The sequence below is a fragment of the Eretmochelys imbricata genome, chromosome 2 (assembly GCF_965152235.1).
Source record: "Eretmochelys imbricata isolate rEreImb1 chromosome 2, rEreImb1.hap1, whole genome shotgun sequence".
NCBI lineage: Eukaryota > Metazoa > Chordata > Testudines > Cheloniidae > Eretmochelys > Eretmochelys imbricata.
The window spans coordinates 134,303,593-134,330,769 of NC_135573.1; the positions used below are offsets into that span (position 1 = coordinate 134,303,593).

Genomic DNA, 27,177 nt, shown 5'->3' on the forward strand with positions numbered 1-27,177 from the left:
GTTAGACTGCAAATGATGAAACATTTATACATCATCAATGATACCCCTGATTACCTGTATTGTAAATCATTTTTTCTTCTCAATTTCTCATGGCAGATTTTACTCCTGGGGCATTCTGTGCAAAAAAATTAAAAATTCTGCACACAATATTGGAAAAATTCTGCAAAATTCTGCATATTGTATTTGTCAAATTAACACAGTATAATCATGCCAGTAACGATTATTTTGGTAACTTATTTCAAAATATCTGTTAGCAAGTATGTCTGTAGCAATACAGACCAAAAAAAGAAAAAAGATTCTGGAATTTTTTTTTGACAAATAGATTCCTTACTAGGCGTATTAATATAGAATGTTGTGTCATTCATTTAAATTACAGTACAGAGCTGTATGTCCTGCACTTGTCAGAAGTAGTGCAAAGGCTTTGGGGAGTCGAGTAATGGAAGAGCTGAGGGAGAGGGAAGGAGTCTAGGAGTGAATCTGGAGGGGATTGGGTTTGGGTGGGAGGTTTTTCTTTGTGGGGGGGATTGTTCAGTGTTGGGAAGCCTCCCCCAGGCAGCCCCTGGCTGACCCCAAGCCTTTCCCATTCAGTCAGGCATGTCTGTTCCTGTCCCCACACCCCTCCTCCTTAAGGGTCTCTGCAGCCCCCCTCCTCTGTCCCCAGTCTCAGTGCAGTCACCCCACTAGCTCCTGAGCCCATGCTCCAGTCCAGTCTGGAGGGCTCCATCCTCCCCCCACCACTAGCCATTCTGAAGCTCACCCCCCAGCAGCCCTGTGTGCCCGACTCTGTCCTAACCTGGCTCCGCGGACAGTGTGCTGTGATGAACTCTACTCCTGGGGGAATTTTGCAGCACTGGGCACAGAAATTTTGTATTTTCCTGCGTAAAAAACATTTTGTCTAAGAAGCGTTGCAGTTCCGTGTTTGGCCCACCAGAGTAGGCTGTGGTGCTGGAACAGCTGGCATGGGTGCTGCTGGCTGTTTTGGCACCACAGCGGCTTCTGGTGGGCAAAAGGCAGAACTGCAGCACTTATTAGGCAAAATGTTTTTTATGCGGAAAAATACAAAATTATGCGAGACAGATGAATTCTGTGTATCTGCAGATGTGCAGAATTCCCCTGGGAGTAAGATTTTCATTCCAATATTCTGCTTTCTTGACATCTTCATTTGACATCAGTGGCAACTCTATACATGTGCCCCCCAAAAGCAGAATAGAAGAATGGAGAGCTACCATTCAGATATGATAAAAGATTTTTTCCCTCACTTGTTTAGCTACACTCCAAAAATTCTCATTGGGTGCTGTAGGTTCCTGAAATGGTTTGTCCTTTTCTACAATTGCAGCTAAGCAGTGTTCGGGTCCAGTTCAGCTATGCCATTGTCCAGAATGAATTAGTTGTACTATAGGCAAGGTTATTGTAGTAATAGCTCAGGAGAACAGAGGAGTCTCAAGCAGCTTTCACATAAGCATCCAAACTTTCAACTTAAGTGAATCTAGCTGAGACTCTGAATCTTTTGTGAGGGTCCATGGTCTGCCTTGTGGAAGGATATATCTTTGTGTGTGTGTTATCCCTCAGTTAGTGTGAAACTTTTCCCTCTGTTGCTCATTCGTGTTTCTTTTAAAGTCCTTGGGAGCCCAACATTTCCATCTAAGAGCAGAATTTGACTATTAATGTTGTTTGTATTTTTGTGCAGACTTAAGATATGCAGCCATTTGACGGATAAGACAGTTCAGTGCCCCCACATTATTCTTGGAGCTGCTTTAGTTTAGTCAACTGATTGCCTTTTTACATGGCAGGTTTTTTCCCGTGATGGAAGTGATTTGGAGTATACTTATTCTGGTATGGGATTTTTTGTTTCTTTCCTTTTCACGGTCTATCTACTAATTGCATAGTAAAAACAAAAAAAAATCCTTTTTTGCAGAGAAAGTTTTAAAAGTTTGAAGAAACATGCAGAATATGAAAATCTATGTGCTGGCCTAGAAAATAACCTTAGACAAAATGAGAGCATGGATCTTCAAACTTTATGGTGCCTGTGGTGTTCTCCAGTTCTAGAGCTCTGCTCATCTATATTTCATGCAGAAGAATGTTTTTTATTTGCATGGGACTTTTCTAGGTGGCCAAGAAGCCTCTTTAGTCTACACAAGATTTGGCTGCCGGGTTACTTTTTCTGAATGTAGCTGTATCTCTGCACTGGGGCAGGTTAGGCGGTGTACTTGAGCAGAGATTTGATGCCAGGATGGGCTTGCTTTTGACCTTGTTAGAAAATTGCATAGGACTAAGCACTTAGCACAGTATCGAACAATAAATGTATCATTTAGGAGTGGAAGAAGAAGAAAGAGGAAAAGGTATATGTTGCTTGTGTATATGCTAAAGTATATGTTGCTTGTGTGTGTGTGTGTTTGCTCTTGATCTTCCTTGTTTTCAAGCCTGAAAATAATACCATCTCCACACCCTCTGCTATTGGGCTGTTACAGACTCTCACGAGATGGATGAGGAGTTATGGTCTGGATTACCGCATATAAAAATGAGCAAAATCAGTCGCTCTTCCTGAATGATCGAATCTTCGTTTCAGAAGGTCACTAAACAATATATTTTCTCTATCACAGTATTATCTACCACTCCAGACAGAACAGGTCCTTGTACTGATAAGCAGTACAAGGGACTAATGGAGGATGAGGATTTTCTTGCTTTGGTCATAAACATATATATGACTGAGGAAAAATATATGGTGGGAACAGTAAGACATGCTATCCGTGTACTGAAGGTAATCTCACTTGAGTCTAATGCAGTCGACTTTTTCAAGCAGGAGAAAAAGTCCCTATGTAAATAATACCACTATGATTCTCTGCAAGATCTCGGAATTTGAGTTCTTTGCCGGGGCAGTAGCAAAACATTCACCCCAACATTTCAGTGCTTTAACTGTTTTTCTTTTGAATTAGCATGTCTTGATTGCTGCTTCCTCCTCTTCTTTGTTCTCTCTCACCTGTGAGTGCCTCATTCTTTGGGATTTTTGGACTCTTCCGCCGAGCAGAAATCACCTGGGTGTGCTGCTGCTCAGACTCTGGGCCTGCAATAATGTGAATTTCTCTATAGTCACCCATCACTGTGAAATCTGATATGATAAAATCTCTCTTCTTCCAGCCCTGCCAATGGGAACAAGCCTAAAGTTATCTTTGGGATGTTTTGGGGCTTTTTAAAATAAATATGCAGAGCTCAGTTCTTCCCCACATCTGAGCTCTGCTTGGCACAGGGAGCAGGAGGGCCAGCAGGGAGATGATTGGTAGCTAGAGCAGCCAACAGGCTGCTCCAGTTTATGCCACTGAGTGGCCAGAACTGAGCAAAGAGTACAGCCTGTAATATGCAAGAATGCTGATTAATTTGAGAGGAGGATTATGGGAAAGCTAAGTTAAGGAGGAGGGTATTTTGCATTTCGTTCTAAATGGGGAGAGCTGATCAATCTTATTTCATCTGGTGGTGAATTCTTTAATCTTGTTCTGGCTCCTAAAAAAGTGTGGACTCCAGTGGATACTAGCTTTCCCCTAGTTGTAGTATTACTCTGTGTTTGTGTGCGTGCACACACGCACACGTGTTTTGCAACCATTGCTGACATTGACCCAATGAAAAGAAAAACAGAAAAATATTTTTTGCTGTATTTAACAATAAACACTCCGATTCCGTGAAGCAACCCAGATTTGTGTTTGTATGGATCGTCTGAAACACGGTGAGCCAAATGCACATGGTGACGCCTACAAAAGCCCATGCGTAAGCATGATTACAGGGTATGACATTTCCATAACAAAAATGGCTCGACTGGTTGAAAACTTCTTAACTTATAATCAAATTGATGTGCTAAACTAGGGCTTCTAAGAAAGAAGCTTGGCCTCAGACATTTAAACTTATAATTTAGGCAGCAAACTGGATTCAGTCCTGTCCAAATTAGCATGAGACAAGCTGAAATACAGGACATACTTACCACAGCATCTGTAAATCAAGCCAGTAGCATGCGCAAGAGCATTAAATATTGTTCTGTTTGTGATGGGCCAAAAAAAAAAAAAGAAGAAAGAAGATGCCAAATTGAAGTCCCATCTTGTTTTGCCTTTTGTGCTAATGTGTTTCATTGTTGACCTTCTTGGCTTTGCCTAGAAAAGAAAGCAAGAAAAACAATGTTAACCCCTTTTACCTGGGAAAAACTAAGGTCTTGTCTACACTGCCACTTTACAGCGCTGCAAATTTCTTGCTCAGGGTGTGAACCCCCCCCCCCCCCCCGAGCGATGCGAGTTTCAGTGCTGTAAAGTGCCCGTGTAGACAGTGCACCAGCGCTGGGAGCTGTTCCCCTCGTGAGGGTGGTATTTTTACAGCGCTGGGAAAGCTCTCTCCCACTGCTGCGGCATCACTTCAACGTTGGGAGTGAAGACATACCCCAGGAAACAGTTGAGGAGACATCACGGCATTCAGCAAGCTCTTCTGTTTGCTGGATTTGTTTTTTGAATCCCTGAAGTTTCAGACTGAAAATGGACACAAAGAAGCCTGGCAGCTATTTGTGGTATTTCAGACTGTAAGTCCTTTAGTGCTATCACTAAACATGACTGATGCCAATCTTTTAATGTATACGTTAGTTTAAAGGCAATGTGTAAAAGCTGTATAAATGGTGAGGGCAGTACATGGTTAGGTACTGAGTGCCCCAGCTATGCAGGGGAATCCAGCGGATAACATTGTTTAAAGACTCAACAAGACATCTTGTAATGCCTTTAAAAAAAAAAAATAGCTTACAGCACTTTCTGTACATTCTTTAGGACACAGAGAGCCAAATTCATCCCAATGAGGTCAGTGGAGTTACTTAAGAAATAGTTTGGAAAAATGTGAAACGTATGTAAGATGCTCTGTGTTTCACAGTGAAGATGAATATGTTCATATGTATGATCTGCATATCGTGACCTGACGAGGGGTATTTGGCCAAGAAAAGCAAGGTTTTCAAACTGCGGGTCACGACCCAGTACTGGGTCACGGAATGTAAGGTACTGGGTCGCGGCGGCTCTGGTCAGCACCGCTGACCGGGCTGTTGTTAGCGGTGCTGCCTAGCTAAGGCAGGCTAGTCCCTACCTGTTCTGACACCCCTCCTGCAACCTGGAAGCGTCCAGCAGCATGTCCAGCTCCTAGGCGGGGGGGCGCACTGGGCTCTGCGTGCTGCCCCCACCCTGAGCACCAGCTCCACTATCCCATTGGCCGGTTTCCGGCCAATGGGAGCTGGGTGAGGAGGTGCCTGCTGGTGAGAGCTGCACCTGCTGCTGGACGCTTCCAGGGCTCATTGTGGTCCGTGGTGCCAGGATAGGCAGGAAGCCTGCCCTTAGCGCCACTGCTGCGCTCTTGACCAGGAGCCACCCTAGGTAAGCCTGCACCCCAGCCCTGAGCCCCCCACAAACCCAGAGCCCCTTCCTGCACCCCAAACCTCTGGCCCCAGCCCAGAGCCCTGATCCTCAGCTCCTTTGGGTTGCGGACATCAACAATTTTCTTCAATTGGATCACCAGAAAAAAAGTTTGAAAACCACTGGTCTAAGGCCTGCTCTCTGCTTAAAAGTTTTGCCGGCACTGCTGTGTCAGTTAGCAGTGTTGAAAAAAAATCACTGCCTTGATTAGCACAGATATGCTGGCAAAAGCCCTAGTGTAGACACGGTTACACTGGCAAAGGATGACCTCCTGGTAAAAGCATCATTTGCCAGTATAAGCTGTGTCTACACTAGGAGGCTTTGCCAGTGTAGCTATAGCAGTATGGTGGGGGAAAATGGGGAGTAATGGGTATACATGGACTCTCAGTCTGGGGTAAGAATGGGGGAACCATAGGTGCTGGGGTTGCTGCCACACCCCCTGCCTTGAAATGCTTTCCATCGTATACAGGGTTTACAGTTTGGTTCAATGGCTCTCAGCACCACCGCAATACAAGTTGTTTCAGCACACTCGGGGGGGAACAGAAGGGGAATGAAGGGCACGCAGGAGCCACTGTCATGAGGAGGTGGGGACGGGAGTCCCAGAAATAGATGTGGGGCTGGAAGGGTGGTACACTGGGAGTTTGGGAGGGGGGGCAATGCAGGTGTGCAAGTAGTTCAGGCTACAGACGCAATTTAAAAGTTGGACTTACCCTTCTCCTCACTGTATTTTCCACTGAATGCGTCCGATGAAGTGAGCTGTAGCTCACGAAAGCTCATGCTCAAATAAATTGGTCAGTCTCTAAGGTGCCACAAGTACTCCTTTTCTTTTTGCGAAGACAGACTAACACGGCTGTTACTCTGAAACCTGTCACTTCAAAAGGTTTTCTCCCCCCACCGCACTCTCCTGCTGGTAATAGCTTATCTAAAGTGATCACTCTCCTTACAATGTGTATGATAATCAAGGTGGGCCATTTCCAGCACAAATCCAGGGTTTAACAAGAACATCTGAGGAATGGGGGGGGAACAAGGGGAAATAGGTTACCTTGCATAATGACTTAGCCACTCCCAGTCTCTATTCAAGCCTAAGTTAATTGTATCTAATTTGCAAATGAATTCCAATTCAGCAGTCTCTCCCTGGACTCTGGTTTTGAAGTTTTTCTGTTGTAATATCGCAACTTTCATGTCTGTGATTGCGTGACCAGAGAGATTGAAGTGTTCTCCTACTGGTTTATGAATGTTATAATTCTTGACATCTGATTTGTGTCCATTTATTCTTTTACGTAGAGACTGTCCAGTTTGAACAATGTACATGGCAGAGGGGCATTGCTTGCACATGATGGCATAAATCACATTGGTGGATGTGCAGGTGAACAAGCCTCTGATAGTGTGGCTGATGTTATTAGGCCCTGTGATGGTGTCCCCTGAATAGATATGTGGGCACAGTTGGCAACGGGCTTTGTTGCAAGGATAGGTTCCTGGGTTAGTGGTTCTGTTGTGTGGTATGTGGTTGCTGATGAGTATTTGCTTCAGGTTGGAGGGCTGTCTCTAGGCAAGGACTGGCGTGTCTCCCAAGATTTGTGAGAGCGATGGGTCGTCCTTCAGGATAGGTTGTAGATCCTTGATAAGGTGTTGGAGAGGTTTTAGTTGGGGGCTGAAGGTGACAGCTAGTGGCGTTCTGTTCTTTTCTTTGTTGGGCCTGTCCTGTAGTAGGTGACTTCTGGGTACTCTTCTGGCTCTGTCAGTCTGTGTGGTCTGTGTGTATAAAAACATCCTCACTGCATTTTCCACTTTAATTATGCATCCGATGAAGTGAGCTGTAGCTCACGAAAGCTTATGCTCAAATAAATTGGTTAGTCTCTAAGGTGCCACAAGTACGCCTTTTCTTTTTGCGAATACAGACTAACACGGCTGCTACTCTGAAACCTGTCAAAAACAAAAAGAAACAAACAATAAAAGTGTTTTAAACACCAACTAAAAATCCCTTCTTCTCTCAAGTGCTCAACTTTCACTTTCTTGACTCTTGTTCAGTCTTCATAAAGCCTTCTGGGCTAGAAAGGAGCTGTATTTGTAATGTAAAAAGACCCTTTTTACAAATATCAAAAAATACTCATTCCCTCTTTCCGAGTTATAAAGAAGCAAACCCAATTATCTTCTCCTTTTAAAGGGACAGACTCCTTTCTTGATTTATTTATTATTATTATTGTTGTTGTTGGTTTAACATTTATGTTGCAGTAGTACCAAAGCCGGCTGTTAGGATTTGGGCTGCATTATGCCATGTATTAGTTTCTGACTGTTTTGTGCTGTAAACCACATTATTAAATAGATTAGTAGCAGCCATCTAAAAAAGGATGAATTATTGTTCTTGGTTTTGTTACTTCTCACTCTCAGTGGCACTGCAGGGTCTCCATAATAACTCTCAGCAATTCTGTGGGGATCTGTAGTCGGGTGTTACATGGAAGCTGTTGGCCTAAGTCTTTTATTTGGACGGTCGTTGTGTAATGGGAATGACGGACAAGTGAATTTAAGCTTTCCCATCCAAGATGTTTCCACTGATTTATGAAACTTGGGCTTATGGTGGAGGCTAGGAGGGTGGAAGCTTCTTTAACTGTGTTTGTTTGAAACATCCTTTAATCTTTTCAGAAACGTGAAATCCTATGTGCTCATTAGACCACTGGCAAATGTAAAAGCTGTCCCGTTTGTTATTCCCTTGGAATGTATACATCAAAGGAAGCTAACTCTTAATTTTCAAAGTCCGATTAGGAGTTTCAGGAAATCAGCAGAAAATGGAACTCATTCTGATTTCAGCAAAGGGGAAATGACAGGCATTTTGTGAGAACTGCTTTTCTTCTGGAATTGCCTTTTTCTGAACCATTTCTGCATGGTATTAGCACAATGAAGCAGGTAGTATGTACTTTTGACTATTGACTGCTTCAGTTTACGATATAAAGTGAGGGTTGGCATAGCCATAGCATTATTGATGTCTAACCCATGTAATAAAAAATTCTGCTCCTACTTTTTTGCACATGCACCCCCACCCCCCACAATCCTATTCACCAACACATTCACAAACGCACAAACAGCATTAGCAAACCTGCCACCAAGGAAAGGGTTAAGTCATTTCTAATTTTGCTTACTGTGATTCAGTTAGTGTAGTGTCCATGCTTCCATGTGGGCCAGAAATTTGAGTCCTGAATTAGGACACAAGCTCATAGTTGTTATGATCCATAACGACTTGATTATGTGAGTAATGAAAACATCCACGGTTATATTAGATGGGATAAAAATTATAAGTATCTGGATCTCAGCTACTGGGTGCAGGTCAAGGCCTGGGTTGGAGGGGGCTTGATAATGTGGCCTTTGTTCAGTCTATCTGGTCAAGGCCAGAAGCAGCAGTCTGTACTAGTGTCACAGCGTAGGATCAGGTCAGAGTTGAGAGATGAGCTGCAGTGGATAGGAGCCAAGTGAGTCAGCTGAAGTAGGATTAGGGGAACAGAGGCAGGGCAAGGTGTCAGGACCGGACCAAGGGGCCAGGAGCTGGGACCAGACTTGAGGCTAGGTATCAGGAGCAGGGCTGGGGCCAGGAACAAGGTAAGGTATCAAGAGCAGTGTAGCAGGATCTGTTTGCAGCAACAAACCAGGGGCCCTCCTAGTTGCACAGATAGTCTTCACTGCAGGTGCTTTCCCTAGGCCTTAAATAGCATGCCTGGGCCAGTCTGGGCCTCCGTGGGTGGGTCATCCAGTGCCACTTGAGCCCATAGTGCTCACAGACTGAAGTTCCCTGTTTCCCCAGAACTGTCTGGTGACAGCATGGACATGGCAGCTGCCCCAGAGCCTGCAAACCCAGACCTCAAATCCTCACAATAAGGGATATAACCTCTCCTGCTTAAGGGCATAAATCAGCTGCTAACTAACTGGGGTTAGGATGAAGCTTCCCATTTGGCGAAACTCTTGCAGAATTGTCCATTGCAGAGATTCTAGCAGTGCTCCTGTGAAGCAAATGGTCTTGGCTTCTGGTTTGTCACGAGACCAGGATGGAATGTTCTTGTATTTTGTTGTTACATTTTTGATCGTGGGAGAGGTTTAGGGTGCATGTTTATATTCCATAAATGTCAGATTAGTATTGATGTGGTTACATGGGGTCTCCTTAAATCAAACACTGGGACTCAATAATGTGGTATGGAACTATGTACATAGCTGTGAGCTTTATTGATTGTCTGTACTGTAGTCACGCGATGCGGACTAGCAGCTGAAAATCTTGCCTATCCCAACCTTTGCTGGAATCTGTATAAAACCTAGGGGGGATTTTCCAGGGGAAGTTTCCTCTTTGGTTATTCCAAAATCCTAGAGGGGATGCCGCAAGTAGATTTACAGTGATGTTAATGCAATTCTGTAATATGACTGGTTTCAGAGTAACAGCCCTGTTAGTCTGTATTCGCAAAAAGAAAAGGAGTCCTTGTGGCACCTTAGAGACTAACCAATTTATTTGAGCATGAGCTTTCGTGAGCTACAGCTCACTTCATCAGATGCATACCGTGGAAACTGCAGCAGACTTTATATATACACAGAGAATATGAAACAATACCTCCTCCCACCCCACTGTCCTGCTGGTAATAGCTTATCTAAAGTGAGCAACAGGTTAGGCCATTTCCAGCACAAATCCAGGTTTTCTCACCCTCCACCCCCCACACAAATTCACTCTCCTGCTGGTGATAGCCCATCCAAAGTGACAACTCTTTACACAATGTGCATGATAATGAAGTTAGGCCATTTCCTGCACAAATCCAGGTTCTCTCACTCCCTCACCCCCCTCCAAAAACCCACCCCCATACACACACAGACTCACTCTCCTGCTGGTAATAGCTCATCCAGACTGACCACTCTCCAAGTTTAAAACCAAGTTAAACCAGAACATCTGGGGGGGGGGGGGGGTGGGGGGGTAGGAAAAAATAAGAGGAAATAGGCTATCTTGCATAATGACTTAGCCACTCCCAGTCTCTATTTAAGCCTAAATTAATAGTATCCAATTTGCAAATGAATTCCAATTCAGCAGTTTCTCGCTGGAGTCTGGATTTGAAGTTTCTTTGTTTTAAGATAGCGACCTTCATGTCTGTGATTGCGTGACCAGAGAGATTGAAGTGTTCTCCGACTGGTTTATGAATGTTATAATTCTTGACATCTGATTTGTGTCCATTTATTCTTTTACGTAGAGACTGTCCAGTTTGACCAATGTACATGGCAGAGGGGCATTGCTGGCACATGATGGCATAAATCACATTGGTGGATGTGCAGGTGAACGAGCCTCTGATAGTGTGGCTGATGTTATTAGGCCCTGTGATGGTGTCCCCTGAATAGATATGTGGGCACAATTGGCAACGGGCTTTGTTGCAAGGATAAGTTCCTGGGTTAGTGGTTCTGTTGTGTGGTATGTGGTTGTTGGTGAGTATTTGCTTCAGGTTGCGGGGCTGTCTGTAGGCAAGGACTGGCCTGTCTCCCAAGATTTCTGAGAGTGTTGGGTCATCCTTTAGGATAGGTTGTAGATCCTTAATAATGCGTTGGAGGGGTTTTAGTTGGGGGCTGAAGGTGACGGCTAGTGGCGTTCTGTTATTTTCTTTGTTAGGCCTGTCCTGTAGTAGGTAACTTCTGGGAACTCTTCTGGCTCTATCAATCTGTTTCTTTACTTCCGCAGGTGGGTATTGTAGTTGTAAGAAAGCTTGACAGAGATCTTGTAGGTGTTTGTCTCTGTCTGAGGGGTTGGAGCAAATGCGGTTGTATCGCAGAGCTTGGCTGTAGACGATGGATCGTGTGGTGTGGTCAGGGTGAAAGCTGGAGGCATGTAGGTAGGAATAGCAGTCAGTAGGTTTCCGGTATAGGGTGGTGTTTATGTGACCATTGTTTATTAGCACTGTAGTGTCCAGGAAGTGGATCTCTTGTGTGGACTGGACCAGGCTGAGGTTGGTGGTGGGATGGAAATTGTTGAAATCATGGTGGAATTCTTCAAGGGCTTCTTTTCCATGGGTCCAGATGATGAAGATGTCATCAATGTAGCACAAGTAGAGTAGGGGCTTTAGGGGACGAGAGCTGAGGAAGCGTTGTTCTAAATGGGTACCCGCATGGCCCCACAGTATGCCAACATTTTTATGGCTGATTTAGAACAACGCTTCCTCAGCTCTCGTCCCCTAAAGCCCCTACTCTACTTGCGCTACATTGATGTCATCTTCATCATCTGGACCCATGATGAAACCTGGATTTGTGCTGGAAATGGCCTAACCTGTTGCTCACTTTAGATAAGCTATTACCAGCAGGACAGTGGGGTGGGAGGAGGTATTGTTTCATATTCTCTGTGTATATATAAAGTCTGCTGCAGTTTCCACGGTATGCATCTGATGAAGTGAGCTGTAGCTCACGAAAGCTCATGCTCAAATAAATTGGTTAGTCTCTAAGGTGCCACAAGGACTCCTTTTCTTTTTGTAATATGACTAACGTTATTATCTTACATTTAGATTGTGCCTTTCCTCTAGATGTCACATGTGCTCTAATGACTGTTGCACAGCATGGGAATTTTTGTAAAACCAACAGATTATAAGTACACAGATCTGTAAAATATCCACAGGTTATAATGCGGAATATTGTTCCTCTAACGATGTATAATAAAGCTGTCATAACACCACGGACATTCTAGTGACATTAGAAAACAGCAGTTCATAGCATCCGCTTGTATTAGGCCCACTGTATAAAAATGAAGACAAAAGGATTAAGGGAGTGGGAAATATGAGTGCCTGAGAACAATGGGGAAGGAGAGCACATACTAAGAGGAGCTTGAAGTAAGGAACATGAGTACTAGGGTGAGATGGAAAGAAATGAAGGAAAGAACAAGAAAACGTAAGGATGTATAGGGCAGACCTTGGGAAAGGGAAGCTTAGGTTAGTACATTTTATTAAATTGAATCATGTTTTCACAGTTTGTTAGAAAGGGGAATTGAAGGGACCAAAGAGCTTGAGGCTACGCTCCTGGGGCATTTAGTGTGAGCCTCGTGGGGAAGGTAGCAACAGAGCAGCACTTTTAAAATCTTTCCCAAATCAAGCACTTAATTAATAGAAATAAGGCCCTGACTCTGCAATGAGCTCCACACAGGTAGACTCCTGTTGACTTCATGTAGGTTTCCGGTATAGGGTGGTGTTTATGTGACCATTGTTTATTAGCACTGTAGTGTCCAGGAAGTGGATCTCTTGTGTGGACTGGTCCAGGCTGAGGTTGATGGTGGGATGGTAATTGTTGAAATCATGGTGGAATTCCTCAAGGGCTTCTTTTCCATGGGTCCAGATGATGAAGATGTCATCAATGTAGCACAAGTAGAGTAGGGGCTTTAGGGGACGAGAGCTGAGGAAGCGTTGTTCTAAATCAGCCATAAAAACGTTGGCATACTGTGGGGCCATGCGGGTACCCATAGCAGTGCCATTGATTTGAAGGTATACATTGTCCCCAAATGTGAAATAGTTATGGATGAGGACAAAGTCACAAAGTTCAGCCACCAGGTTTGCCGTGACATTATCAGTGATACTGTTCCTGACGGCTTGTAGTCCATCTTTGTGTGGAATGCTGGTGTAGAGGGCTTCTACATCCATAGTGGCCAGGATGGTGTTATCAGGAAGATCGCCGATGGATTGAAGTTTCCTCAGGAAGTCAGTGGTGTCTCGAAGGTAGCTGGGAGTGCTGGTAACGTAGGGCCTGAGGAGGGAGTCTACATAGCCAGACAATCCTGCTGTCAGGGTGCCAATGCCTAAGATGATGGGGCGTCCAGGATTTCCAGGTTTATGGATCTTGGGTAGTAGATGTGTGTCTGTGTGGATTTGTTCTTGTGCTTTTTCAGGGAGTTTCTTGAGCAAATGCTGTAGTTTCTTTTGGTAACTCTCAGTGGGATCATAGGGTAATGGCTTGTAGAAAGTGGTGTTGGAGAGCTGCCGAGCAGCCTCTTGTTCATATTCCGACCTATTCATGATGACAACAGCACCTCCTTTGTCAGCCTTTTTGATTATGATGTCAGAGTTGTTTCTGAGGCTGTGAATGGCATTGTGTTCTGCACGGCTGAGGTTATGGGGCAAGTGATGCCGCTTTTCCACAATGTGAGTCCGTGCACGTTGGCGGAAGCACTCTATGTGGAAGTCCAGTCTGCTGTCTCGACCTTCAGGAGGAGTCCACCCAGAATCCTTCTTTTTGTAGTGTTGGTAGGGAGGTCTCTGTGGATTAGTATGCTGTTCAGAGGTGTGTTGGAAATATTCCTTGAGTCGGAGACGTTGAAAATAAGATTCTAGGTCACCACAGAACTGTATCATGTTCGTGGCGGTGGAGGGGCAGAAGGAGAGGCCCCGAGATAGGACAGATTCTTCTGCAGGGCTGAGAGTATAGTTGGATAGGTTAACAATATTGCTGGGTGGGTTGAGGGAACCACTGCTGTGGCCCCTTGTGGCATGTAGTAGCGGCACTGCTATGGGTACCCGCATGGCCCCACAGTATGCCAACATTTTTATGGCTGACTTAGAACAACGCTTCCTCAGCTCTCGTCCCCTAACGCCCCTACTCTACTTGCGCTATATTGATGACATCTTCATCATCTGGACCCATGGAAAAGAAGCCCTTGAGGAATTCCACCATGATTTCAACAATTTCCATCCCCTATCAACCTCAGCCTGGACCAGTCCACACAAGAGATCCACTTCCTGAACACTAGGGTGCTATTAAGCGATGGTCACATAAACACCACCCTATACCGGAAACCTACTGACCGCTATTCCTACCTACATGCCTCCAGCTTTCATCCAGACCACCCCACAACACGATCCATCGTCTACAGCCAAGCTTTGCGATACAACCGCATTTTTCCGACCCCTCACACAGAGACAAACGCCTACAAGATCTCTGTCAAGCATTCTTACAACTACAATATCCACCTGCTGAAGTGAAGAAACAGGTTGACAGAGCCAGAAGAGTACCCAGAAGTCACCTACTACAGGACAGGCCCAATAAAGAAAATAATAGAATGCCACTAGCCATCACCTTCAGCCCTCAACTAAAACCTCTCCAACGCATCAAGGACGACCCATCACTGTCACAGATCTTTGGAGACAGGCCAGTCCTTGCTTACGGACAGCCCCCCAACCTGAAGCAAATACTCACCAGCAACCACACACCACACAACAGAACCACTAACCCAGGAACCTATCCTTGCAACAAAGCCTGTTGCCAACTGTGTCCACATATCTATTCAGGGGACACCATCATAGGGCCTAATCACATCAGCCACACTATCAGAGGCTCGTTCACCTGCACATCTACCAATGTGATATATGCTGTCATGTGCCAGCAATGCCCCTCTGCCACGTACATTGGTCAAACTGGACAGTCTTTACGTAAAAGAATAAATGGACACAAATCAGATGTCAAGAATTATAACATTCATAAGCCAGTCGGAGAACACTTCAATCTCTTTGGTTACTCGATTACAGACCTAAAAGTTGCAATTCTTCAACAAAAAAACTTCAGAAACAGACTCCAGCGAGAGACTGCTGAATTGGAATTAATTTGCAAACTGGATTCAATTAACTTAGGCTTGAATAGAGACTGGGAGTGGATGGATCATAACACAAAGTAAAACTATTTCCCCATGTCTATTTCACCTCTCCCACCATTCCTCAGACGTTCTTGTCAACTGCTGGAAATGGCCCACCTTGATTATCACTACAAAAGGTCCCCCCTCCTGCCCCACTCTCCTGCTGATAATAAATCACCTTAAGTGATCACTCTCGTCACAGTGTGTATGGTAACACCCATTGTTTCATGTTCTCTATGTATATAAATCTCCTCACTGTATTTTCCACTGAATGCATCCGATGAAGTGAGCTGTAGCTCACGAAAGCTTATGCTCAAATAAATTTGTTAGTCTCTAAGGTGCCACAAGTCCTCCTATTCTTTTTGCAAATACAGACTAACTCGGCTGCTACTCTGAAACCTGTCATTCCAAATTAGCTTAATCCAAAACGGATTAAATTTATTCAGCATAAAGCACGGTTGTTCTGCAATAAGGGTGTCCACACAATCAGTTAATCAGGAATAGCTGTTTCAGAATACCTTCCCTTGTAGCAAAGCCCTAAAAAAAGAAATACTTAAATGCCTGTCTTTGGGCCTGTGCTAACACATGGGTGACTGGCACAGCAAGAGATGCTTCTCTTCCAATATGGTTGTGGGATTTTGGTGCTGTGGACATTTCAGTTGAGTCCTCCAACTGTTTTACAGACCCATGCATAGCATAAAATGTTAACAGAGAAATTTTAGCTCTCCAAAAGTGTGTGTGAAACAAGCTTTTATTAGTCTTTGTTGACATTTGATGCACTTATAATGATGCCCAAATGTGCAAGGCAGGTGGAAACATTTAACAGGCTGCTGCCTTTGTCTGAAGCGTGACATGCTAGTATCAGAGTAAGACACAGACAACGTACTGTACACCTGTATCAGATAGCGCCCCTGCCATGTGCTAGGCATTTGTAAACGTAGAATAAGTTACTCTTTCTGTCTCCAAAGAACTCCCTGTAGATCCTTAACATACGGCGTTCACATAAGGGATCCTGTTTTGTGTGCCTTTACAGACATATATCGGCTCCATTGTTGCCTCTGTGAACCCCTACAAGACCATTCCAGGACTCTATGACCGCACTGCAGTAGAGCAATACAGCAAGCACCACATGGGGGAAATTCCACCTCATATCTTTGCTGTTGCTAACGAGTGCTACCGCTGCCTATGGAAACGTCATGACAACCAGTGTGTTCTCATCAGGTAAGTGGCTACTGCATTAATTATTCCTAGTCCTGCTGCTGAGCTTTAAAGGTAAATTGAAAATGAGTGCTTGGAATGCCGAGGGAAAGGCACAGAGGAAGAGCATGCTCTGACCCTTTCCCCTTAACCTCATTAATCGTTAGGTCTGTGCAGATGTAGAATTACTACGTGATCCTAATCAGCCCTTGAAAGACAAGGCACTTTTTGCTTATATATGCCCTGCAGTCATTTAATGAAAAGATGCGTGAGTGCCACACACTTTTGGCTGTTCACTTCCTTATTTCACTCTAAATGCTTCACTTTTTCATTGTCTTCTGCCTCACTGTGGAGCCTGATAATTTGTCATCACTAGTCTTGAAAATTGCATCCATCAAAAAAAGAATGTTAGGGAACCTATAAATAATAATAATGAAGTCCTCCCAACTCTTTGGCCATTTAATTCAATGTAATTAATTGTTCTTGTTTCTCCTATTGTTTAACCTGATTATGCTTTAGTTTGATGGAGATATAATAGCTTCCCTTGTGGTCTGCCGTTTGCTGGTGTTCAGAAATGCAGCTGGCACTTCAGTAGCACTCAGTCGCAGTTCAGCCCCTGCTTCCCCCTTGTTGCATGGGAGAAGTTCAGTGAGCAGGCTCTTTCCGTGAGGCAGATTACTTCCCCTGCTGACTGGCTGGAGGGTGAAGTAGGTTGACCAGATAGCAAGTGTGAAAAATCGGGACAGGGGTGGGGGTAATAGGCCTCAAATATCGGGACTGTCCCTATAAAATCAGGACATCTGGTCACCCTAGGGTGAAGCCAAGGCTCCGCCTACTCCATGCCCCTGCTTGCCTATTCTTTACACACCTATGCAGGATGGGGAGCAGCAGCCTGGTGATAGCTGCTTCCCCACTTCTCACAGGGTTTAGTGATGTGGATAGCCTGCATGCAGGAGCAAGAGTCTCCTCACACCCCCTTACATCCTCTGCCCAGCTGGGCTCATGACCGCGCCCTCAGTAATTAAGCCTCACAACCTTGTAATGTAAGTAAGTAGCTTATTCATCTTGTAGGGGAAAAAACGAAGACCTAGTAAAGTCAAAAATCTTGTTCGGGATGACCACTGAAGTTACACAGTAGCATAGTGGGGAATAGAACCCTGGAGTTTTGATTTTCCTCTGCTCTACCCATGAGAAAACACAGCTTTCCTTGAGATTAATGTAAACTGCTGATGTAACCCCCTCTGAAGCAGAAGTATTAAAGCTCGCAGGTCATTGGTTTTCTTCCTCTCTCTATCATATCTTGCTCACTTTCTTAGAGGAAAATAACCCTTGGAAACAAAAATGATTTCTCGGCTAAGCTGTGGGGATAGCTAGAATTGAAGCAACAATCAGCTGAAAAAGACAGGTCCCCCTTCCAGGATGGACCCTGGAAATGGATGCATATCTTTCCTAATCCAAAAGAGAGGCTGCCTGACCAATACATTGGGGGGATGGTTCAGACAAGTAAGATACCATAGGGCCTGATCATGGTCTCTGGAAACGAAAAGGTTCCATTTTTTGTTAGAGAGGAGGTTTTAGGCTCAGACAGCATCTTTCCTTCCTCCGACTCCATAAACAGCCCTTCTACAAGTGTGGGGCTCTACTATTGTAAGGGGCATCGTTGGGTTTAGAGGGTGTATGGCCAAGTGAGAGCCACTCTGTGGCATCATTTCCCTCCCATCAGCAGAGGTTTTTTTGTATACCAGATGGAATTATGTTGCACCTTAAATGTCACTAAAAACACTTAAATACCAATTCCAGCACCCCCCTCCCACACAAACGCTGCCTAGTAACAGCACCAGTTTGGCTGACAGCATGTTTCAAACATGGGCAGAGAGAATCCCATTTCTCTTTGGTCTGTATGTAGTGACTCTGTAATGTTGAGTCCAGATGGCACCTCTTAAAGCCATAATATACAAAAAGCTTTCTGTCACTGTTTGTGAAACCAGGCAGGAGTCAGATGATTTCATGGCATACTATCAGAAAACTGCTTGAATACAGCCTGTTTGCTCTGAAACTTGGGATGTGAAGCCACCTATGGAACCCGCCTAGTGGCTACTGGTATGACATCCACTATTTATTAATCCCGTTCCATGCTCTTTTGTGTTGGGACAAGAGGCACCTTTCTTCCAGCTCTTCATATGCCCCTGAGAGGAATGCTGGGTTTCGTCCTCACTAGGAACCACAGCACTGATGAAAAGCATTAGCATAGTGAGGGGCAGGGAAGGGCTTTTGCCAGAAAGACATAGGCGTGGGACAGAATCCTACATTCCATCAAACACGTCTGGCTTACAGACCGAGACAGTGGGAAATCCTTTTACATTAGTCACAATAATTACTTGGCTTTATAGAAAAGTCGATGAAGGATGACCATCGTATTGGCAGTAACTGGTTTGATGCCAGATACAGTGGAAACGTTGTAAGTCAACGGTTTTAGCATTTTGAAAGTAGTATCCCCACTAGCATTGCCAGTGTTTGTGACAAACCTGGTTAATTTACTTGTTCATCTGACTTTTAAACAAATGTGTCTCAAATCTTGTCTCTGATTTATTTGTGTTGATTCTTATCGTTTTTCTTGTTCACCACTCTCTCATTTGGTCTTGTGCATGCTCTGCCTTGGGTCCAGCTAATGGTTTGGTTAACATCTTGCCTGATAACTATGCAGATTGTTTGGAAGAGGTGTGCTACTGGGCCCCTCTGTCTAAGACGCAGGTGAAGACTTCCTGTAAAATAGCTGAGGGGACGATCAGAATCCTGCCCAACTGTGACACTTCCTGGGGGTGCCCAGGACCGAGTGTAACCTTGTCTCCCCCAACCCCCCGCCTCCAGCATGTGGGAGTCTTTCGTGTGGTAACTGAGTGTCAGCACCTGAACAGCACCAGCCTTTCAACCACTCACGCACTGTCCTCAGGACTCTACCTGTCCTACTCTGCTTTGTAAGTTAACAACAGACGGACCCCAAGCGCCCTTAAAGAGCGTCCCCCTGTTACAGACACTCATGGTAGTTACCAGGTTTGCTGCTTCCAAGAAATAGTATAAACACACCAGCTTGTTTGATTCAACTGAGTATCAGCTCCAATCTAACAACACAGTGCTGTAATCTACTTACAGTGAAAACAAATCAAAGGTTAAGATTTAAGAGATTGTGACAAGGATAACAAGAACAGGTTAGAAATAAAAGTATAACACACCTTTTTGAGACTAAAAAAATAATTTAAGAGGCTACAATCTTTGTTGAAAGTGGTCTTATCTCACCTAAGCCTTTTCTGCAGCGCTTCAGTCCAGGTTGGCTTAGATCCTGTTTTCATGGATGTAACAGCATTGCCTGGTTATCCCCTCAAGTGCAGGATAAAAGAGGGATCATGTTGCCTTCTTATGGCCCCCTGGGGTCCAGACTCTGGTATGTGCTCCCCTGTTGAGTTTACATCCCCCAATCAGCCTGTTTTCCTGTTGACTTTACATGCAAAGAGGGCTTGCTTTGTTTTGGTTTTACAATGCTTAATTTACTTTGGAGACCTAGTGAGATAGGTGATTCCACATCCCATTGTCTGGCAAAACCTGCTTGTCAGCTTGCCAGGGACACAGATTCTAAATCTATGTTCAATACATACATAAAAAGTCTTAACTGTCACCCATATCTACATCACACAATGATCAGGAAGATTAGTACGACGACATAAGCTTCCATTAGACGCTTTGCACAACCTTTTTTGGGTGAATACTGTGAAGCAGTGTGCTAGGTGCAGTGAGTGACTCAGGCCTGATACAAAACAGTGAGCCCTTTGCCAGTTGGCATGGAGAGGTTCTTAGGGGTTTCACCAATAATAATAGCAATATCTAGTTTTTATATATATCATTTTCTATCCTTAGATCTTAAAGCAATTTACAAAAGCAGTAGGTGGTAGTACTTCCATTTTATCGATGGGGAAACTAAAGCACAGAGAAGTGAAGTAACTTCAAGATCACCTGGCAGGCTGGTGGCAGAGCCGGAATAGAACACAGGCCTGCCAAGTTCCCGGAGAGTGTCAGGTCTGTTGAGCCACAGTGCAGGCAAAACATTATTTGGGAAAATTTCACATTCACAACTTCTATCCTTACAACAATTTTCTGCAGGCCTGGTCCCAAGCAATTGGTTAGCATTTGTAAAATGCTACATTTTGGATAAATACTGCAATACAACTTTATAAGGGTAGGTTTCACTTTTACAAAATTTAAAAGGAAATTGTGCTCATAGCTATAATTAAATAGAATCAAAGAAAATCAATGCCAATTTCTGTGCTTACAAAGTGTTTTTTTTTCTTTTCTGGGCTGTGAGTCAGTCTGAGCAGATTAATAACATGGGTCAAGACTTTTATATGTGATGAGTGTTTTTGGCCGTCTCAGTTTTGGGTGGCAGACTTGAGACCTTTGAAGGGTGCTAAAACCCAACTGTTTGTGGGGACATGACTGCCCCATAGAGCTCCCTGCTGGCTGAGAATGGTGTGGCTAAACACTCCCTGTCCCAAAAAGAAAAGGAGTACTTGTGGCACCTTAGAGACTAACCAATTTATTTGAGCATGAGCTTTCGTGAGCTACAGCTCACTTCATCAGATGCTTCATCACTCCCTGTCCCAGTTTCTTTCCCTGAGGTTAGGCTCCTTGGCTTCCCAGACATCGGTCTGTGCTGGAGTTGTGACTTAACCTTCCAGCAAAGTCACAGAACAAGAAATTCAAACTAAAAATCCCAGCAAACAAAAATGTTTTTCTGCTCTTCAGGGGCTTTTCTTCAGCCTATCCTTGAGGGTCTATTCCCAGCCCCTTTCTGGGCTACCTGTGAGAGTCTTTATGGCTCTGGGATAGAGCCTTCAGCTCCTGGGTGTACAGTTCTCACATCCTGCTGAGCTCTCTTCCTTGCATCCTTGCCTGTTCCACTATAGAACATTGGGCCCACAAGCTGGTTCTTCTGGAGTAACCCACCTCCTGCAGACCCTGCCATAGAAGCCTGCCCAGGCCCTGTGGTTCCAGCACACAGACTGGTCTCTACGCCGTTTTATAAAGCCCAGGTGTTTGTTAAGCTATCACGTGACCCTCCTTAGTCCCATCTCTTCAGGCTGGGAAGCAGCTAATTAATTATGGCACAGGTGTGGCTGGACCCATGTCCCCTCAAAGTGGCCAATTATCCTTTGACGCCCTCTGAAAATCAGGCGTCTTATTTGGCTTATGCAAAAATTGATGCGTTCAAAATGACTAGTCACTTTTAAAAACCTTGGCCATGCCTGGTTTATTTGCTTAGAATTGAAAGACGATGGAGTGATTAGTTTTGTCAGTTTTATTAGACAGGTTAGCTCTGATGTTTGAAAATGGTAATGAGAAGCAGAATTTAGCTGCCACGTTTCTGAATTCAGAGTGTTATGCTGCCTGCAAAAGAAGGCACCGAAGGAAATCTTAGCAAATTCCATCTTGAAAACTACGATGTAAAACAAGTATTGTACACAAATGAAGCTAAAATTAAGTTGTGAGTTGTCAGCTTTCAAATCCCAATGTATTGCTCTTGTTCAATGTTATGCTGTATCTAAAATTACAGGAGGTGAGAACTGCATTATAAACTAAAGGCATTTAGCACCATTTGGAATTGTCTAGGGATGAAGCACCCCCTAGTGGAGTTAATCAGTTTTACAATTTTTTTGAAGAGACTCCTATGAATACATTAGTTCAGAACATAATTTAAAAACAAATATGTGGGATTATTTTTAAATGCTATGAATTTTTCTCTAATTGGAGAGGTAAGGTAGGAAAATGGGAGTGTAATCCAGGACTGACTCAGATTGCAAAATAAAACGCAATGTTTATTAATATAAAGCCATCTTTACCATGTAAAAGCCAGGGGAATGGTGAGGAATTGTTTTAAGTGGAGTTGCAGAAAGACCGTAATTATGCAATTTCTGTTGGGCAGTGCTGCATTATTACATGATAATACTGAGTCACAATGATGCAGCATCCTAACATACTGATCTAATACCATGTTGCAAACACTGCTGTCCAGTGTGTGCATAGCATGCTGTGATTATCATGTGACTCCATTACTTCATTGAAACTGGCACTGTGTGAAGTGGCCCTTGAGGTCTACCAGGCTGAATATTACTGATGCAGTTTATATACTTAAAGCCTTTGATACAGAGATGACTACACTGAGACACATTCGTATTGCTTTATACTTTGTATCAGTCTACACCCTACATCACAGGATCATTACATTCGAAACAATTAGCTATTATAACACAACAGACAGATTGCAAAATAACGTGTCACTGTTGTATTTGGGGAGACGAACTCCAGGCCTGGCACCCAGCCTGAGTAGCTGGACTGGGCTCTGGGTATCTCTGCAGGGGTGGCAGAGGAATCCTCCCTTTTTCAGCTCGCGGGGCAGTTGCCTTAACTAGGAAAAGTGGTCGAGTTTAGGTTGGGCATAGATAACACATTAGCTAAGTCAGACCTAAACTTGACCTTTTTCCTAGTGCAGATGTAGGGTAACACCTTACCTTGATTTTTAGCTGGCCTTATCCATGTGTAGTCCTCTCCTTGTATGTTTGTAGTTCTTCCATTTTTTAAATAAAAGCTTAAAAAAATACAGATCCTAAAACAACTAAAGAAATGGAGACAGCAAACCTGAAATCACAACCCAATGTCAGACTGTTTATTTTATTATCAGCTGGTTGCCTGAAACCTTTTAGCTCGGATTGAAGATCAACATAAAACAAGCTACTTTTTGGACAAGACCCAAACTTTTCGATGGGAAGACTTTATTTATGAGACTGACATACCAAGATTAAACAGTGCATTTGAAGAACCATGTTTGCTGTGGGGGCTTTATTTTTTATCTGTCATATAAGTTATAAAGCCAAAAGATTGAACTGAGGAGTGATTTAGAGTGTGTTGGTTCAGTCATTTGCATATGAAAGCCCTCGGAGTGAGAAGTCTCTTTTACTGATCCTCTTCCCCCTGCAGTAGTCCAAAGTTCAGACTGTTTTGCCCTTCACAAAGCACGACATGTGGAACAAGTGATGGAGAAAGATTAAAGATTTCCAAAATGAGGACCTCACAGACTGCTGTCATACTTAGTGTATCCAGAGCACTGAATGTAATGGATTGGAACAGGCTTTGAGTTTAAAAATGCTTGGGGTGAGAGGTTAGTTGAAAGGTTGAGTGCACACTAAAGAGAGTCTACTTCCATGAGGATTTTGTAGGACTGAACTACCACCACACAATGTAAGTGTTTGAGTTGTAGCAGTCATGCAAATTAATGGAAAGTTTGGAGTACTTGGTGTTTTTTCATATTTTTGTTAATAAGAATTGATTTATAAAATAACTTGCATTGTGTCAAAGAGCTGCAAAGAAAGCAGCAGCAAAACATAACTAAGCATGGTACCAACTATATTAGAAATAGGAAGAAAAAAAACTTTTAAAACCAAATTTAAAAGCATTCCTGACACAGAAGTATAGCCAAATGCTGCTCCCAGTTACCCCCAGTATAACTCCAGAGTGACTCCATTGGCTTCCGTACAATTACTTCAGATTCACATTGGAGTGAGTCAGAGCAGAATTTGGCCCATGGCACAGGACAGAAATGGCAACTCTAATCATTAATCGGCAAGCGATCCAGATCCTTAGCTGGCCTCCATTGGCATAGCTCTGACACCCAGATAACTGCAGTGAGGCTGTGCTGATGTATGCCAGCCAAAGATCTTGACCCAGAGGGCAGAGTGTAGGCAGGAAAATAGACATCAGTAAAGTGGATGTTTTGTTGTTCTTTACTTGGCAAATATAAAGGCACTGAAGTATAAAGCTCTTTAAAAATGAATCCTGGAAGTGCTATTGCTAATTCTCATGTGCGCAGGGTGCCAATGTAATAGAAAGATAGCATGAGAGTTATAAAAGGTCAAAATAAATTGAATGTACTGCAGAATTTTGGATAGAATGTAAATGTGTGATGGATGAAGGAAGGTCAGCCAAGAGCCTGTTACAATGCTAGGGTTGAAGAGACTCCAGCACTTATCAGAATAAATATACTGTGTCTTATATGAAGTTGTGAATCATTTTTAAGAGTTGCTGACACCTTCTGGAAAGCTATGCAAAACATTTAGACGCGGATCTCTCGATACGTTTTATATATTTATTCTAGATTTCTCTTCCCTGATTTTTATTTTATTTTATTTTTAATTGTTGAAGTGTACTTGCATGGAAATCTGATGTTTGCTTCTTGGGGCTGTATATGTTCTTTGCTCCTCACTAGAAATCCCTGTGATGACATAAGGGCACTACATTCACCACTTTTGGCTAATAACCAAACAGTGCATTGTATATGTACACAGTTCTCATCTGTTAAAGTCAATGACAGAATTCCTGTTGGCTGCAATGTGGGGGTGGGATCAGGACTTAAGTGTGCACAATTTCCATGAAAGTAAATAGGAATTAAATGCATGTATTTAAAGTCAAAATTTTGTCCCATGACTTCAGGGGAGAAATAAGCAAGTCAGATAATTGAGTTTTTAGGAAATAAGATAAGTTAAATTATTGGTTAAATTATGCTCTGAACTTGCCCACATACAACATTCTTGAAGGAAATGGGATTGGACAGGAAAGCAAAATTTGGCTCACTGTTTTTAAGCAAATGGTCTAGTAATAGAAATTCAGTATTTCATATTCTGTTTGTATGAGCATTGATTGTTTTTAAATGGTCTATTTTTTCAAATATCAATGGGTCTTTAAATGTTCTGCACATTTAACTTTTCCCTTTGTTTTGGCACAAATTTTGCATATAATTTTACCAAATTGGATTAGTTGCTATATGTGGCAATAGGTGTTTTAGATTCTGTTTGTTTAAAATAAAATATAATTTATATAATTTTTATATATAAAATAAAATGAGTAAAAGTACATAGAGGTGCTGTGGATTTATGCTGGTATGACTAAGTTTAGAGTCTGACCCTACATGAAAAACCTTTGTTTAAAAGAAACCTGTATCATCATCATCTTTATTATGAACAGTAATAATAATATTTAAGTATGCAGTGCCATAAATGTGCATAGATGACCGCCTACACACTTATTAATGCTCTGTTTCACACCAAGGCTCCCTCCCCTATCTGATGATGTCAGCTGTAGTTTACGAAAGCTTATGCTCAAATAAACTGGTTAGTCTCTAAGGTGCCAGAAGTACTCCTTTTCTTTTTGCGAATACAGACTAACACGGCTGCTACTCTGAAACCTCCTCTATGGTTATCCTTCTACAAATAACCATGCTGCAGCCGTACCAAGTCTCCCTCATGGTGGAAGACTCCTGATTTTGGATTAGCTTTATAGCGGATTTTAACGTAGCCGTAGCCATGTGGCCATGCCTCCTTCCGCTATTTTCCATTCCGCGGTGGTTGCACTTCAGCAGGTATTCACTTCAGGTGTATTATGTCATCTCTGTAGCCCTTGGGTGCCTCACAGGAGTTGAAGGGGTGCTTGTCATATGTTAATAAATTGAGATCCTGGCTGAAAAGCGCTGCAGAAGCATGGAGCTATTATGAGTTTTGTACTGTGTTCCAATGAGACATTTAAATTCTCAGAGTATTTTAAATCTCACTCAATCAAATTGTCATGGTCTGACAGCCCTCTCTAATCACGCCCTTCACTTTGGCTTGTGAGCGCCTTGATGTAGGCCAAACCAAGGATCTTTTCCCCCCATGAGCATAGTCAAAGTAAAAACACTGTGGTATGGTTTTTTGTCTTTCAGTGGTGAAAGTGGTGCTGGTAAGACAGAAAGTACTAAGCTGATTCTCAAGTTCTTATCTGCCATGAGCCAACATTCGCTGGAACTGTCCCGTAAGGAAAAGACCTCCTGTGTGGAGCAAGCTATTCTTGAGAGCAGGTACTGTGTTCATATCCTCAGACATGGTCCATAGTGTTGCACACAATACAGAGTGACAGAGGTAGAACAACCACTGAAGCTGAAGACATTTAAAACTAGACTCCTGCACAAAACACTGGAAAATAATCCTGCACTGGCACCCAGGGAATGGACAGATGACCCAGCAGGTCTTTTCCATCTCCAGTGTTGGCGGTTCTTTGGCTGTAAGTTCTGTGTTACAGACGCCAATTCTTGGTGTGTGCAGACCTCTTGATTTACATTGCAGGTTTTTCCCAGTGATTTTTTTTCTCTTTTGGAATTTCATACGCACTATGGATTTTCCACTGTTTTCCCCCTTACATTTTAAATTACAGCTGTAATTTTAAAAAATCAAAATAAACATCAGTGGAGCTACATTGATTCAAAATTTCTGTGCGATAAGGCCATTAAGAGTTTTACTTTTCTGTTTTCCCTGTTTGGTAGAGATGTGCTCCAGAAACAGCTTTGGTACTTTCGTTTGGTGTCTCCATTAATTTAATTCTATTTGAAAAAACCTCCATATCTCTGTTGACTGTTGTCTCAGTGATATTTACATGCTGGATAATAAATTAGGAGGAAGGGTTTAGTAAAGGCTGTCCGTACCACAGGCTCCAATAATCTACCGCAGATTGTCAGAAAGGAGATTCTGTTGCATCAAAAGTATATGTGGGACCTGGATGTTTCAGACAGCTTGTAGAGGGCCACAGGAGCTTTTACTCCTACAATGCTGGATCAAATGTAGTCTTGAGAGGCTAGCGACTGAAAGCTGGTTGATGGCCTACAATAAATGAGTTGATTCTGTAGTGACTATATAGCCAAATTATAGCTCGCACACTCTTGGGTAGTCTTATTTCAGAGGCAAGGTTGTGGGCAGTGACCTATAGTTCAGGGGCAGTCTCTCTAGGTCAGGTTTGAAGTATATTGATAAGGCAGCGTAGACAGAGCCTGCCCTGCAGATGCTATAGCATTACTGATTATTTGTGTGTGTTATGTATTTATAAATCACCCAA

The 27,177-nt window shown here is 43.3% G+C and overlaps 1 protein-coding gene across 1 annotated transcript in view; it reads left to right on the plus strand.

The window, feature by feature from the left end:
- Positions 1–27,177, plus strand: part of MYO10 (myosin X) — a 231,681-nt gene that overhangs the window by 100,660 nt on the left and 103,844 nt on the right. The window contains exons 4-5 of the mRNA XM_077808706.1: positions 16,055–16,242; positions 26,015–26,149. Coding sequence (XP_077664832.1) covers positions 16,055–16,242; positions 26,015–26,149 — 323 coding nt within the window. The remainder of the gene's footprint in view (positions 1–16,054; positions 16,243–26,014; positions 26,150–27,177) is intronic.